Source organism: Anabrus simplex, chromosome 3 (assembly GCF_040414725.1).
Source record: "Anabrus simplex isolate iqAnaSimp1 chromosome 3, ASM4041472v1, whole genome shotgun sequence".
NCBI lineage: Eukaryota > Metazoa > Arthropoda > Insecta > Orthoptera > Tettigoniidae > Anabrus > Anabrus simplex.
In genome coordinates, this window is record NC_090267.1 from 136,213,328 (window position 1) to 136,226,173 (window position 12,846).

The following is a 12,846-nucleotide window of genomic DNA, read 5'->3' on the forward strand; positions in this document are numbered from 1 at the left end:
AAGAAATGAAGTGACAATGCTGTGAGATGGACAGCCGACAATGGTATGATGATAAACAGGGTTAAATGTCAGGTTGTGAGTTTCACTAACAGGAAAAGTCATCTCACTTTAAATTACTGCATTGATGGAGTGAAACTTCCTTATGGGGATCACTGTTAGTACCTACGTGTTAATATAAGGAAAGATCTTCATACAATTGACTTTATGTCGCACCGACCCAGATAGGTCTTATGGTGACGATGGGACAGGAAAGGGTTAGGAGTGGCAAGGAGGCAACCATGAACTTTATTAAGGTAAAGCCCTAGAATTTACATGGAGTAAAAATGGGAAAACATGGAAAACCATCTTCAGAGCTGCCAACAGTTGGCTTCGATCCGACTATCTCGCGAACGCAAGCTCACAGCTGTGCGCCCCTATCAGCATGGCCAACTCGCTTGGTGGAACGATCTTCATTGGTAGTCACATGAAGCGGCCATGGTCTTAATTAAGGTACAGCCCCAACATTTGCCTGGTGTGAAAATGGGAAACCAAAGAAAACCATCTTCAGGACTGCCGACAGTGGGGTTTGAACCCACTATCTCCGGATGCAAGCTCACAGTTGCGCGGCCCTAACCGCACGTCCAACTCGCCCGGTCATTTAAGTCTCTGGAAAGAACCCAACTGGAGTATGGTTCCAGTGTATGGGACCCTCACCAGGATTGCTGCCCGACTCGTTGGCTGAACGGTCAGCGTACTGGCCTTCGGTTCAGAAGGTCCCGGGTTCGATTCCCGGCCGGGTCGGGGATTTTAACGTTAATTGGTTAATTCCAATAGCAAGGGGGCTGGGTGTATGTGTTGTCTTCATCATCATTTCATCCTCATCATGAAGCGCAGGTCGCCTATGGCGTCAAATAGAAAGACCTGCACCTGGCGAGCCGAACCCATCCCGGGATATCCCTGCACGAAAAGCCATACGACATTTCACCAGGATTGCTTGATTCGAGAACTGGAAAAAATCCCATAAAAAGGTGCTTGATTTGTTGGAGTGTAGCGTTATGAAAATGTTGCATAATCTGGGCTGGGAAGGCTTGGGAGAAAGGGACTAGCTGTTCAACTAAGTGGTATGTCAGTGGGGAGATGGCATGGAATGATTTTAGTAGATGAATAGGTTTGAGTGATGTTTTAAAAAGTAGGAAAGATCAAAATATGAAGATAAAGTTAGCATTCAAGAGGACAAAGTGGGGCAAATATTCATTTATAGGAAGAGGAGTCAGGGATTGAATTTACCAAGGGAGATATTAAATAAATTCCCAAATACTTTGCAATTATTTAAGAAAAGACTAGCTAAACAACAGATAGGGAATCAGCCACCCAGGCAACTGCCCTAAATGCAGATCAGTGGTGATGGATTGATTGATTGCTTCTGTGACAATATGGGATTAGCAGTTACGAATACATTCCTCAAGCATAAGATTATTCACTGTTACACATGGGAAGGTTTTCCGAAGATTTTTCAATGATACGGACCATTATCCAATCTGTAGTGAACTATGTACCTCTAGGCCTAGAATAAAGTGAAATCTTTTTGCAAACGAATAAGTGTAGAAAATATCAGAACATGGAATTTAGACATAAGTACATGGATATGATTAGTGAAAAGTTCCAAACGACATACAGTAAGTATGTAGGTTCAGAATATAGAAAGAGAATGGGTGGCATTAGGGATGCTGTGGTAGAAACAACAATGGAATACCAAGGAACAACTTTGTGTAAAGATGGGAAAACGTGAACGTCTTGGTGGAATGATGAAGTGAGAGCAGCTTGTAAACATACAAAGAAGGTATATCAGAAATGGCTCCAAACAAGGACTGATGCAGACAGGGAATTGTACATAGATGAAAGAAACAGAGCGAAACAAATAATTGTTGAATCCAAGAACAAGTTGCGGGAAGTGAACAGAGTTAAATCACGGGATATGAAAGTGTAGGACTGTGATCGTAGCAGGCATGGGCTTAATTAAGCTTTGGCTCTTGCCAGGTGTGAAAATGAGAGACCATGTAAAATCATCAGGGCTACTGACAGCACTATCTCCCATGTGCAAATTAATAGCTTCACAACTCATACAGAACTGCATACGCAGCTCGCTCAGTCCTTAGAAAATAAGAGGAAGTAAGTTTACACTTTGGTCTGTAAGGTTCTCATTCATTTTTAAGTTGCACAATATGTAATGCTAATGTGCGAGTCCCAATGGGGAGACCTGCTGTATGGCACTGCTCAAAATAGAACATATTTTATTAAATAGGAACTATTACATTACTTTTTCCTCTGCTGTAATACATAGTGATTCAAGATCCAGACAGCGTGAATCCTTTATACATTTTTCTAGAAGCCTGTTAAGTTGAACACCAAGATCAGATTGCCCAACTTCAAAATGAGGAGCTCCCATAGGACTTAACTCCACATACAACAGAAGTAGGCCCTCATTTGGACGAGTAGGTTTTGGCTGCTGTACTTCACACGATACCTGAGCCAGTACTCTGAAAAAGAGAAAGTCTGATATTAGACAAACATGCACGGGTCTCTCAAGTTTGTTAATTTGAGTATACACCTGAACCACAGGAAACATATCTTAGTATTGTAACAGACTTTTTCTTTTTTTACTAATGGTTAAACGTCACCTAACACAATGAAGGTTTTCGGAGACACAAGAATGGGAAAGGGTTAGGATTGGGAAGGTAGTGATCATGGTCTTGATTAAGGTACAGCCCCCCACCATTTACTTAGTGTGCAAAGAGGAAAGCACGGAAAACTACCTATCTTCAGGGTGGCTGACAGTGGGAATTGAACCCACCATCTCTCAAATGCAAGCTCACAGCTACGCAACCCTAATGAGACTGCCAATTCACCCAGTTTTTGCAGTGTATGAAACAGATTGTATTGTGAAACCTGTGAACATGCTACCAGTCATAATTAGAGCAGCAACAAACAAGAGACAAAGATTGATGGGTTTCTACCTGTACATCACGGTTAAAGGGATCAAGTAGCAGAGTCACAGCAAAGAGGTATTAAGAGAATGCTGCTTCTGTCCAGGAAATGAGTAAGAAGTGAAGAACATTCATGCTATTCCAGGAAAAGTCTTGGACAGGGAGTCTGTCCGATATAAACACGATCAAAAGTGCTAAGGAGGTAGAGAAAGACTAAAGGCAAAATATTTTCCTTTTTCGAATTGGCTTTATGTCGCGCCGACATAGATACATCTTATGACGACGATGGAATAGACCTACGAATGGGAAGGAAGCGGCCATGGCCTTAATTAAAGTACAGCCTCAGCATTTGCCTGGTGTGAAAAAGGGAAACCAAGGAAAACCATCTTCAGTGGCGCTCAAACCCACTATCTCCCGGATGCAAGCTCACAGCTGCGTGTCCTTCACTGCGCGGCTAGCTCACCCAGTAAAAGGCAAAAGAACATACATATTTCATTATAGACCATTATGTTTTTCAGTGTTCAATCTGCAACCCCCCCGTGAATTTACTAAATGTCGCCACAATCCTCTATTATCAACTAGCGCTGTGGCCTCATTTAGTAATATACCTCTAATCTTTAAATCGTTAGAAAATGAGTCTAACGACTGTCGTCTTGGTCTCCTTCTACTTCTCTTACCCTCCATAACAGAGTCCATTATTCTCCCAGATAACCTATTCTCTTCCATTTGCCTCACATGACCCCACCACCGAAGCCAGTTTAAGCATACAGCTTCATCCATCAAGTTCATTCCTAACTTAGCCTTTATCTCCTCATTCCCAGTACGCTCCTGCCATTGTACCCACCTGTTTGTACCAGCAATCATTCCCACTACTTTCATGTCTGTTACTTCTAAATTATGAATAAGATATCCTGATTCAACCCAGCTTTCGCTCCCGTAAAGCAAAGTTGGTCTGAAAACAGACCAATGTAAAGGTAGTTTCGCCCGGGAACTGACTTCCTTCTTACAGAATACTGTTGATCACAACTGCGAGCTCACTGCATTAGCTTTACTGCACCTTGATTCAATCTCACTTACTATATTACCATCCTGGGAGAACATACATCCTAAATACTTGAAATTATCTACCTGTTCCAATTTTGTATCACCAACTAACATTCAATTTTAATACATGTGGAGGCATTCCAGATGGCATCATACAGTGTAGGTATGCTATGGTATGCTGCTTACAAAATCTGTGTCAGCAGCAGCATCATCATCATCATCATCATCATCATCATCATCATACGACATCCGAGTATCGACACTGCTATATTTCAATTTAAGAATTTCATCTTATATCCTTATTGAACTGAGAACGTAAGAGAGGTCCAAATGTTAAGTTACCTCTCTTACTGTTGTACTTCTTAAAACTTCCTGGGATTAGGTGAGAAACATCTTCATTTATGCTGTTACAGTCATCATTTAAGGGACTTACAGTCCAGCCCCACGGTGTAGGGGGCAACGCGCCTGCCTGTCACTCGGCGGCCCCGGGTTTGATTCCCGGCTGGGTCAGAGGTTTTTGATTGTAAATGATTAATAACCCTGGCTGGGGGACTGCGTGTTTATGTCGTCCTTAACGTTCCTTTCCTCACAATCAACACTCTACACTTCCTCCATTCCAATTACACGCAGATTCATATCACATGGTCCAAGTAGGGGCAAAAGATCTCTATAGGTTGACACCCAGAACAAATAGCATAGCGTTACAATACACTGAAGAATTAAAGTCTATACAATTGCTGAAAACATGACTTCCCAATGAATCGTTACTTAAGAAGTCATTGGGAACCCTTATATCATATCATTTCCTATTTCACTTTTAATTTAATTATTTCCTAATTGTAGTAGCCATGCCGCATGCATGCATATTTGTTTTCAACTGCAAAACAATTTTTGGCCACATTATAGCATTCTGGATATATGCTTCAATTACCTTAGTTCTTCCACCTTTGGACACCACAGGAAGAACTTGACAAAAATCTCCCCCAAATATGACAGTCTTACCACCCATTTCTTTTTCACACCTCATAATGCAATTTACTGCTAATGCACGTATCATCGAAGCTTCATAAATAATTATAATAATGGCTGATTTTTGAAAAAAAAATCTGCTTCTGAGCAGTTCCATTTAATAAACGAAACTGAACTTTCTTTTACTGGAATAACCATACCAAAAGTTTTGTGAATTGTCTTACCATCTGGTAATAAAAGAAAGCTTCAATTCCTGTCCATGCAGCAGCAATTGCAATCTCACCTTTGCTTCTAATCATGTATTCTAAACCTGAATAAATGTTTTCCCGCAGCCTCCTGGAGCTTCTAAAAAAAAAAATTCTGACTTGATTTCACACAGCCATCTATCAGACTAACACAGAAAGATCTGCATAGATAACTATAACAGAGACCTCTATTGCACTTGCACAAAAAGATTAGCAGACACAACTTTCATAGAGCCATCTACCAGTGAATACAGTTAATTGCAACAACCTAAGCATTGTATTATTCAAATAAATGACTATTTTACACAATCAAGGACTTAATGAAATAAATAATATTTTTCTAGTAATCCTGAGATGGAGATGTATAACAGAGAGTTGTTAGTATTGTGGTTTTCTTACAATATTGCGTTATACGTTCGAATTATATATATAGAAGATGTAGCCTACACCAAAAATGAGTACCAGGTTAATTCCTGGGGGAAAAGGCGGCCGGGCGTAGAGCTAACCACTCTACACCATCAAGTGCCGAGGTTACGGATAGTGGAGGCCTTTACCTTCAACCCCTCCAAGGGCCTTCATGATCTGTACGGAGATGACTTTGTCTTGCTTTTTTATATAGAAGATAAAATGAGATGAGCTCCATAGGGAAACTGAAATAACAGATGGTATAAGTGAACATGTCGTAGTTAAAATAAGTGTGATAGGAAGGAATGCTGTAAAAGTAGGACTATAGGCAATACCATATGGTTGGTAAGAGAGGCATGAAGAAAATTTTTTAAAACAATTGTGATCAATGGAAAATGGTACAAAAGATGTTAACAGCCTACGGAATGGTTTTAAAGGAGCTGTTTAGGAGTGTGACAACAGGTAAAAACCTTTAAAAGTGGTGAGGGTTAGTAAGGCCCCATTATATTATAAAAGTGAAAAAAAGAAAAAGAGAAGTGATTAAGAAGGAGGTGCAGATTAGAAAGAAATAGAGTTAGGAATCATTGTGGGAATAAGGAGAGACTGAAGCAGCTTACTAGAAAATGGAATTTAGCGAAAAAGTCAGCCAAGGATAACATGATAACACAATTGGAAGCAATATAAATTTTAGGGAGCAATGGAAGGATATTTATAGATACTTTAAGGCAGGAACAGGTTCCAGGAAGGACATTCCAGCGATCATTAATGAACAGGGAGAGTAGATAATATGTGAGGGTTTAAAGATGCAGAATGTAAAGGTAGTTGGATATAGGGATAATGTCCAGATAGAGGGAGGTGACAATTAATGGTGTATTACTGAAATTTACCTAAGAATAAAACACATTTACAAATATATATGAAAGGGAATCTAACATGGGCCTCTGAGAGTGACAGCTAATCACACTAACCACTACATCACAGAGGTGGTTAGTTTATCTGGCCTTGCAATGGGCTGTACCCATTTGATTCCTGGCTTTGCCACAAAAATTTGAAAAGTGGTACGAGGACTGGAACGGGGTCCACTCAGCCTTGGGAGTAGATAGGATTCAATTCCCACATCAACCATCCTCGAAGTGATTTTCTGTGGTTTCCCATTTCTTCTCAAGGCAAATGGTACCAACTTAAGGTCACAGCCGCTTACTTCCTTGCCTATCCCTCCCAATCTTGCCATTCCCCACAAGGCTCCTGATTATAACACCATGGTTCAGGGAGAGGGAATGATGTATTTCAGAATTGTAGGTAATGTGATGGGATGCATAAAACTAAATCACAAGGTGTTGGTGAACCATGTGGAATTTAAATGATATGAGTAAAGAACTGGAATCACAGATAAGGCTATTTACAGATTATGTTATACAGTACCAAGAGGTAAAATCCTCTCAGTTTTAATTATTGTGTTAATGGGGTGATTGTACCTCATGTGGATCACTGTTAGTACCTAGATGTTAATATAAGGAATGATCTTTATTTATTTACTTTTTGCTATTTGCTTTACATCCCACCGACACAGATACTGTAGGTCTTATGGCGACGATGGGACAGGAAAGGCCTAGAAATGGGAAGGAAGCAGCCGTGGCCTTAATTAAGGTACAGGCATTTGCCTGGTGTGAAAATGGGAAAACATGGAAAACCACCTTCAGGGCTGCTGACAGTGGGGATCGAACCCATTATCTGCCGGATGTGAGCTCATAGAGGAATGATCTTCATTGGGATAATCATATTAACGAGGTTGTTAAGGAAGGTTACTGATCTCTTCACATGGTTATGAGGGTATTTAGGAGTTGTAGTAAGGATGTAAAGGAGAGGGCGTATAAGCTCTGTTAAAGTATGGGATCCACACCAGGACTGCTTGATACGAGAACTGGAAAAGATCTAAAGAAAAGCAGCATGGTTTGTTCTGGGTGATTTCTGACAAAGAAGTAGTGTTACAAAATGTAACAAACTTTGGGCTGGGAAGACTTGGGAGTAAGGAGGCGAGATGTTCGACTAAGTGATATGTTACAGGTAATGTATGACTAAGTGGTATGTTCCAAGCCGTCAGTGGAGAGATGACGTGGAATGACAGTAGATGAATAAGTTTCAGTGGGCCTTTTAAAAGTAGGAAAGATCGTAATAAGTAGATAAAGTTGGAGTTCAAGAGGACAAATTGGGGCAAATATTCATTTATAAGATGAGGAGTAAGGGACTGGAATAATTTATCAAGGGAAAAGTTCAATAAATTTTCTAGTTCTTTGGAAACATTAAAAAAAAAGGTTAGGTAAAAAAAAATTGATAGGGAATGTGGCACCTGGGACAACAGCCCTACTTGCAGATCATTGATGACTGTCTCATTGCTCAGGCAGTAGAGCACTGGCCTTCTGATATCAAGTTGGAAGGTATGATCCTGGCTCAGTCCGTCCAGTGGTATTTGAAGGTATTCAAATACACCAGCCTCATGATGGCAGTTTTACTGGCACTTAAAGAATTTCTGCAGGACAAAATTCCAGCTCCTCTGATCTTTGAAAACCATAAAAGCCGTTAGTGGGACGTTCAATCAATATTATTATTAAAGCCTGAATTGGGGGGGGGGGATTTTTCATGTTAAACAAACGTTACCAGTCAAGAGGAGCAGCACTGAGCTATGCTGAGTGCCACTCATCCATTCCACACTAGCCCCTGGAGATAAATTCTTGGGATGTGTTTATCAAAGGTGATGTGTTTCTATGCATTGGAACATTACTAGTGAATCACGGTGGATTGGCAAGGTCATTCTGGGAAACTTTGCTACATTCCCAAAACAGATTAATTTGTCTCCTTATCCCCAGAGGTTCAATTGAACTTAAAACCAGAAATCAAAATAATGGAACAGACTTCACTGCAGACTTTATCGATCTTCTTTATGTGTCTAGTTCAACCAGACTGAAGAACAAAGCCGTGGAATAGATCAGCCACAATGTTGATGTGCATTAAGTGGATGCAGAAGCTCTCCATATAGTTCCAGCAAGTTTTTGAAGAATATTGTTCCTCCAAAAAACACGCAAGAACCATGTAAGGTCAGAATTGAAATGGAAGAGGAATCGATAAAAGAGAAATAATGAACTTTGAGACTAACATGACAAGGACATCCAAAGCAAATGCCTGGCACAAGAACACCACATGCCTTGAAGAAGGGTTGAAGGAAGAAGGAGAGTGGGATGACCACGGAAGAGATGGCTACACCAGCTGAGAGAGGATGTGGACAGAAGAGAAGGGAACTGAGAGTCAGTGGTGAGAGAGGAGGCATTTCTGGACAAACAACGAAGGCAAAGACTCGTTCAATACCACCCTACCTGGCACACTGGAGGGGTTCTATGATGATGATGATGATGATGATTGTTCCTACAACTAATTTTGGAAGCAGAGTTTGTTAAGTGCTCGCTGAAGGAAAGTGTCCAGTTAAGAGTAACTCCAAGATATCTCACGTTGGGATAGTGAGGTACGGGTGTGTCATTCGAAGTTACATGAAGAGCAGACGAGCTTGTCTATGGATTAAGTGGAACAGGCATGTGTATGTTTAATGTGTGATGGAAGCCAGGCACCGTTTTCTGAATAATTGGTTAAGGGTCTCAAGGTCTGCGTTGATAATTCCTTCAATTTGATCCAATCTGATGTGCCCTGGGAAAGACTGTTGCCAAAAACTACTTGAAGGATTTGGTTCATCAGCATTAATTAGCTGTGAGAGAAGTTGGCAACTTGTCACTTTCAGCAATTTGTAGAAAACACATTCCTTCCATAATGTATTATAGAGTACCTGAAGATCAACAAACTCTACACCAGATTTTAATCAGTTTTCCATGGCAAGGGCTGATCCTATAGTAATCGATCACTCCAACACCATGTAACAGACACCTAACAAAGCAAATTGGCCAATAACTTTCCGGATGGTCGCCTGGTTTGCCAGATTCCATAGCTGCTATAATTTTAGTCTGCTTAAACTCTCTGTATAAGGAAAGATGTGTCGCAGTGGTTCTGTCATGGTTGATATGTTAGGAATAAATCTACTTACGTAGTTCAGTAGGCCTAGAAAACCTCTCAGCTCAGATAAATTTTGCAGTCTTCTCCAATTCTTCAGAGCCGCCACTCTATCTTCGGTAGGCCTAATGCCATTTGCTGATATGATGTAACCCAAGAACTTAATTAAGTGCGGCCAGTATCCAGTATTCGGGAGATAGTGGATTCGAACCCCACTGTCGGCAGCCCTGAAGATGGTTTTCCGTGGTTTCCCATTTTCACACCATGCAAATGCTGGGGCTGCACCTTAATTAAGGCCACGGCCGCTTCCTTCCCACTCCTAGCCCTTTCCTGTCCCATCGTCACCATAAGACCTACTATGCCGGTGCGACGTAAAGCCAATAGCAAAAAAAAAAAAGAAAAAAGCAGAAATTAATTGAAATTTTACCATATTCACACTTTTCCTCATCCAGTTCAATACCGTGCTCGCGATAAACTTCAAGAACCTTTTAAATCTTGAACCATGTATTTCTTTAGTTTCCCCATACACCAGAATGTCATCAATAAATACGTAAACTCCTGTAGGAATCTTGTTCCTTAGCAGATGTTCTATTATCTTTTGGAACTTAGGAGCTGCCCGATTCAAACCAAACATTAGCCGCTTGAACCAATATAAGCCTAAATGTGTGCTAAATGTGGTAATCTCCCGTGAGTCTGGATGCAATTCCACATGGTAAAAAGCTGACCCAACATCCAACTTTGAAAAGTATTTGCTTTCACAAATTTCAGGGTGTAGATCTTCCATGGTTGGTAAGAGATGGCTAGCCTCTAGTACCGCTTTATTTATCATTCGCATATCGACACACAATCTAACGCTGTCACCTTTAGGAACTGATACAAGAGGGGAAACCTATATTGATGGTCCTTCAACCTTTCCAATGATGTCATTTTGCTCCAGCTCAAGGATATGTTGTGCTACTTTTTGTTTCAATGCCAATGGCACCCTCCGCAGAGGTTGAATAACTGGTGGGACTTTCGGGTCGATTGGTAATTTAAGCTGAAAATTCTTTATTTTGCCCACCTTCGATATGTCAGAAACCACTGTCTGATTAACCTGCTCAGAAATTTGTAATATTTCTAGTTTTGTAACTGACGAACGTCCCGAAATAGGTGGTTCCCTACATTTAATAATAATACAACAGTTGTACTAATTTTTCTACTTGAATGCATTATGTCCGCCTCAAACTCTCCTAAAATATCCAACGGATCGGTTCTACCATAAGTGAAAAATCTTTTTGAACTATATCAGTTACCTGCTTCCTCTTACATTCCTTTGAAGTTTCTTGGCCAATAACATTGCAAGTAGGTCCCGAGTCAATAATAAAAACGAAGGGTATCCCTGACAATAGACAAGTGGTCTTCCCCATTTTTTCTCATCACTTGTAAGGGAAGTATAGTTTAAATCACTACTACATCCAGGGCAGACTTCATATTTGATGTCGCCCACATAAGAAACTTGGTCATCAACAGCTGACTCCCCGATTCTAACGTATATGTCCTTTTTGTTCTACAACACTTCCGATAAATTACAAGCCTGGCAAACTATGTTTCTCGCAGGGCACTGGGGGTCACTTGATAAGTGATTTGTTTCCCCGCCGCAATAACATTCACTTTCTCCTCTATTTTGATAACTATTATAACTAGTTTTCGGAGGAGAACCAGTGATTTTGCCACTATTGGAAATACTTCTTTGTGAAGTCCCATATTTCTGCCTATTTGACATACTATACACCGCTTGCTCAGAACCGTCGTCCTTACTAAAATGTGATGTCTGCATGTTTATCATTTCGTGAGCCCGTCCAATGTCAACCAAATCGTCTAGTGTGACAGAGGATTTCTCCAAGTTACCATAAATTCTATAAAAATTAAACAATCCTACTAATAAAAGCAAAGAAGCTTCTCTTTCTAACTTCAGCTGATTTGCAACCTTCTACGAACTGGTCACAAATAAACATGTTTTCCAATTTTTTTTTTGTTGTGGTATATTTAAAATCACATTTGACAACTTGTTGACGCAACCTAGATATAAAGGCGGTCAGATGTTTCATTAATATCCTGTTTCATAGACTTCATAATATGCCGTTCAAATAGCAGATTGCTTTACGGTAAAAAATGTTTATCTAACAATTCTAAAGTATATTCATGCACAGCTTTACCTGCAGGAATAGTGTTGTGTTCAGGGATAGAATAAAATATGTCTTGCAAGCCTTCTCCACCTGAATGTAGGTAAATTGCGTGTTTTCTAGCAGAATCTGTTATTCCTTCTGCGGCAATGTACAATTCGACCAAACGTTTCCATTTTTTTCCATCTCGAAGCAAGACTGGTGACATCTCCATTTACATTGAAAAATGGTATAGTACTGTTCCTTTCCATTTTAATGTGTTCTGAAGGTTTAGTTTACGGATTTAACCAACAGATCCTACCGACTGCGCCAATGTACTGAATAAATAGATATTCAAACGAAATAAACAATCCTTTCATTTACAGTCGCCATTACATCCAAAATATACACAACAATTCCATTCTTAATGTATAATATAACTATTTAAAATAGTTTATTTGAATCCGCCTTGATCAATACACTCATTAAATGAAAGAAAAACTATTTAGTAAACCATACATGTTTCGGGAAATCTCAACCATTCCCTTCGTAGCAACGGATATTCCAAAAGATTTATTAATAGAATGGTAACTAAAGTGAAAAATGAACCAAAAATAATTTTAATTAAAGAGCAAAAAGAGAAAAAGAAATTCGTAGTTCTAACTTTTCGAAATAAGCACTCTTATCAACTGGCTAAAATTTTCAGGAAAAAGAACATCAATGTCACAAACAAAACAGATAATAATACTAATAAGATAATTTTCAATTCAGATAAAATAGAGAATAAATGTATATTTAATAAATCAGGAATTGACAAATTAACATGCCAAACATGTAAACAATACATAGGACAGTCCGGAAGAAGTTTGGCTATAAGATACAAAGAACATATTAATGCAGCCAAACATAAAAGGTATTCGGCAATGGGAGAACATATGGTTGAAATGAATCATAAATTTACAGACATTTCCAATGACATGAAATTATTACATTCGGCCAAAAAGGGAAAATTAATGAATGTTTTGGAAA

At 39.7% G+C, this 12,846-nt stretch overlaps 1 protein-coding gene across 1 annotated transcript in view; it reads right to left on the reverse strand.

Annotated features, from left to right (window-relative positions):
- The window catches only part of Rrp45 (exosome complex component Rrp45), a 127,522-nt gene that overhangs the window by 109,366 nt on the left and 5,310 nt on the right, over window positions 1–12,846 (reverse strand). The window contains exon 3 of the mRNA XM_067144212.2: window positions 2,297–2,516. Within this exon, the coding sequence (XP_067000313.2) occupies window positions 2,297–2,516 (220 nt within the window). The remainder of the gene's footprint in view (window positions 1–2,296; window positions 2,517–12,846) is intronic.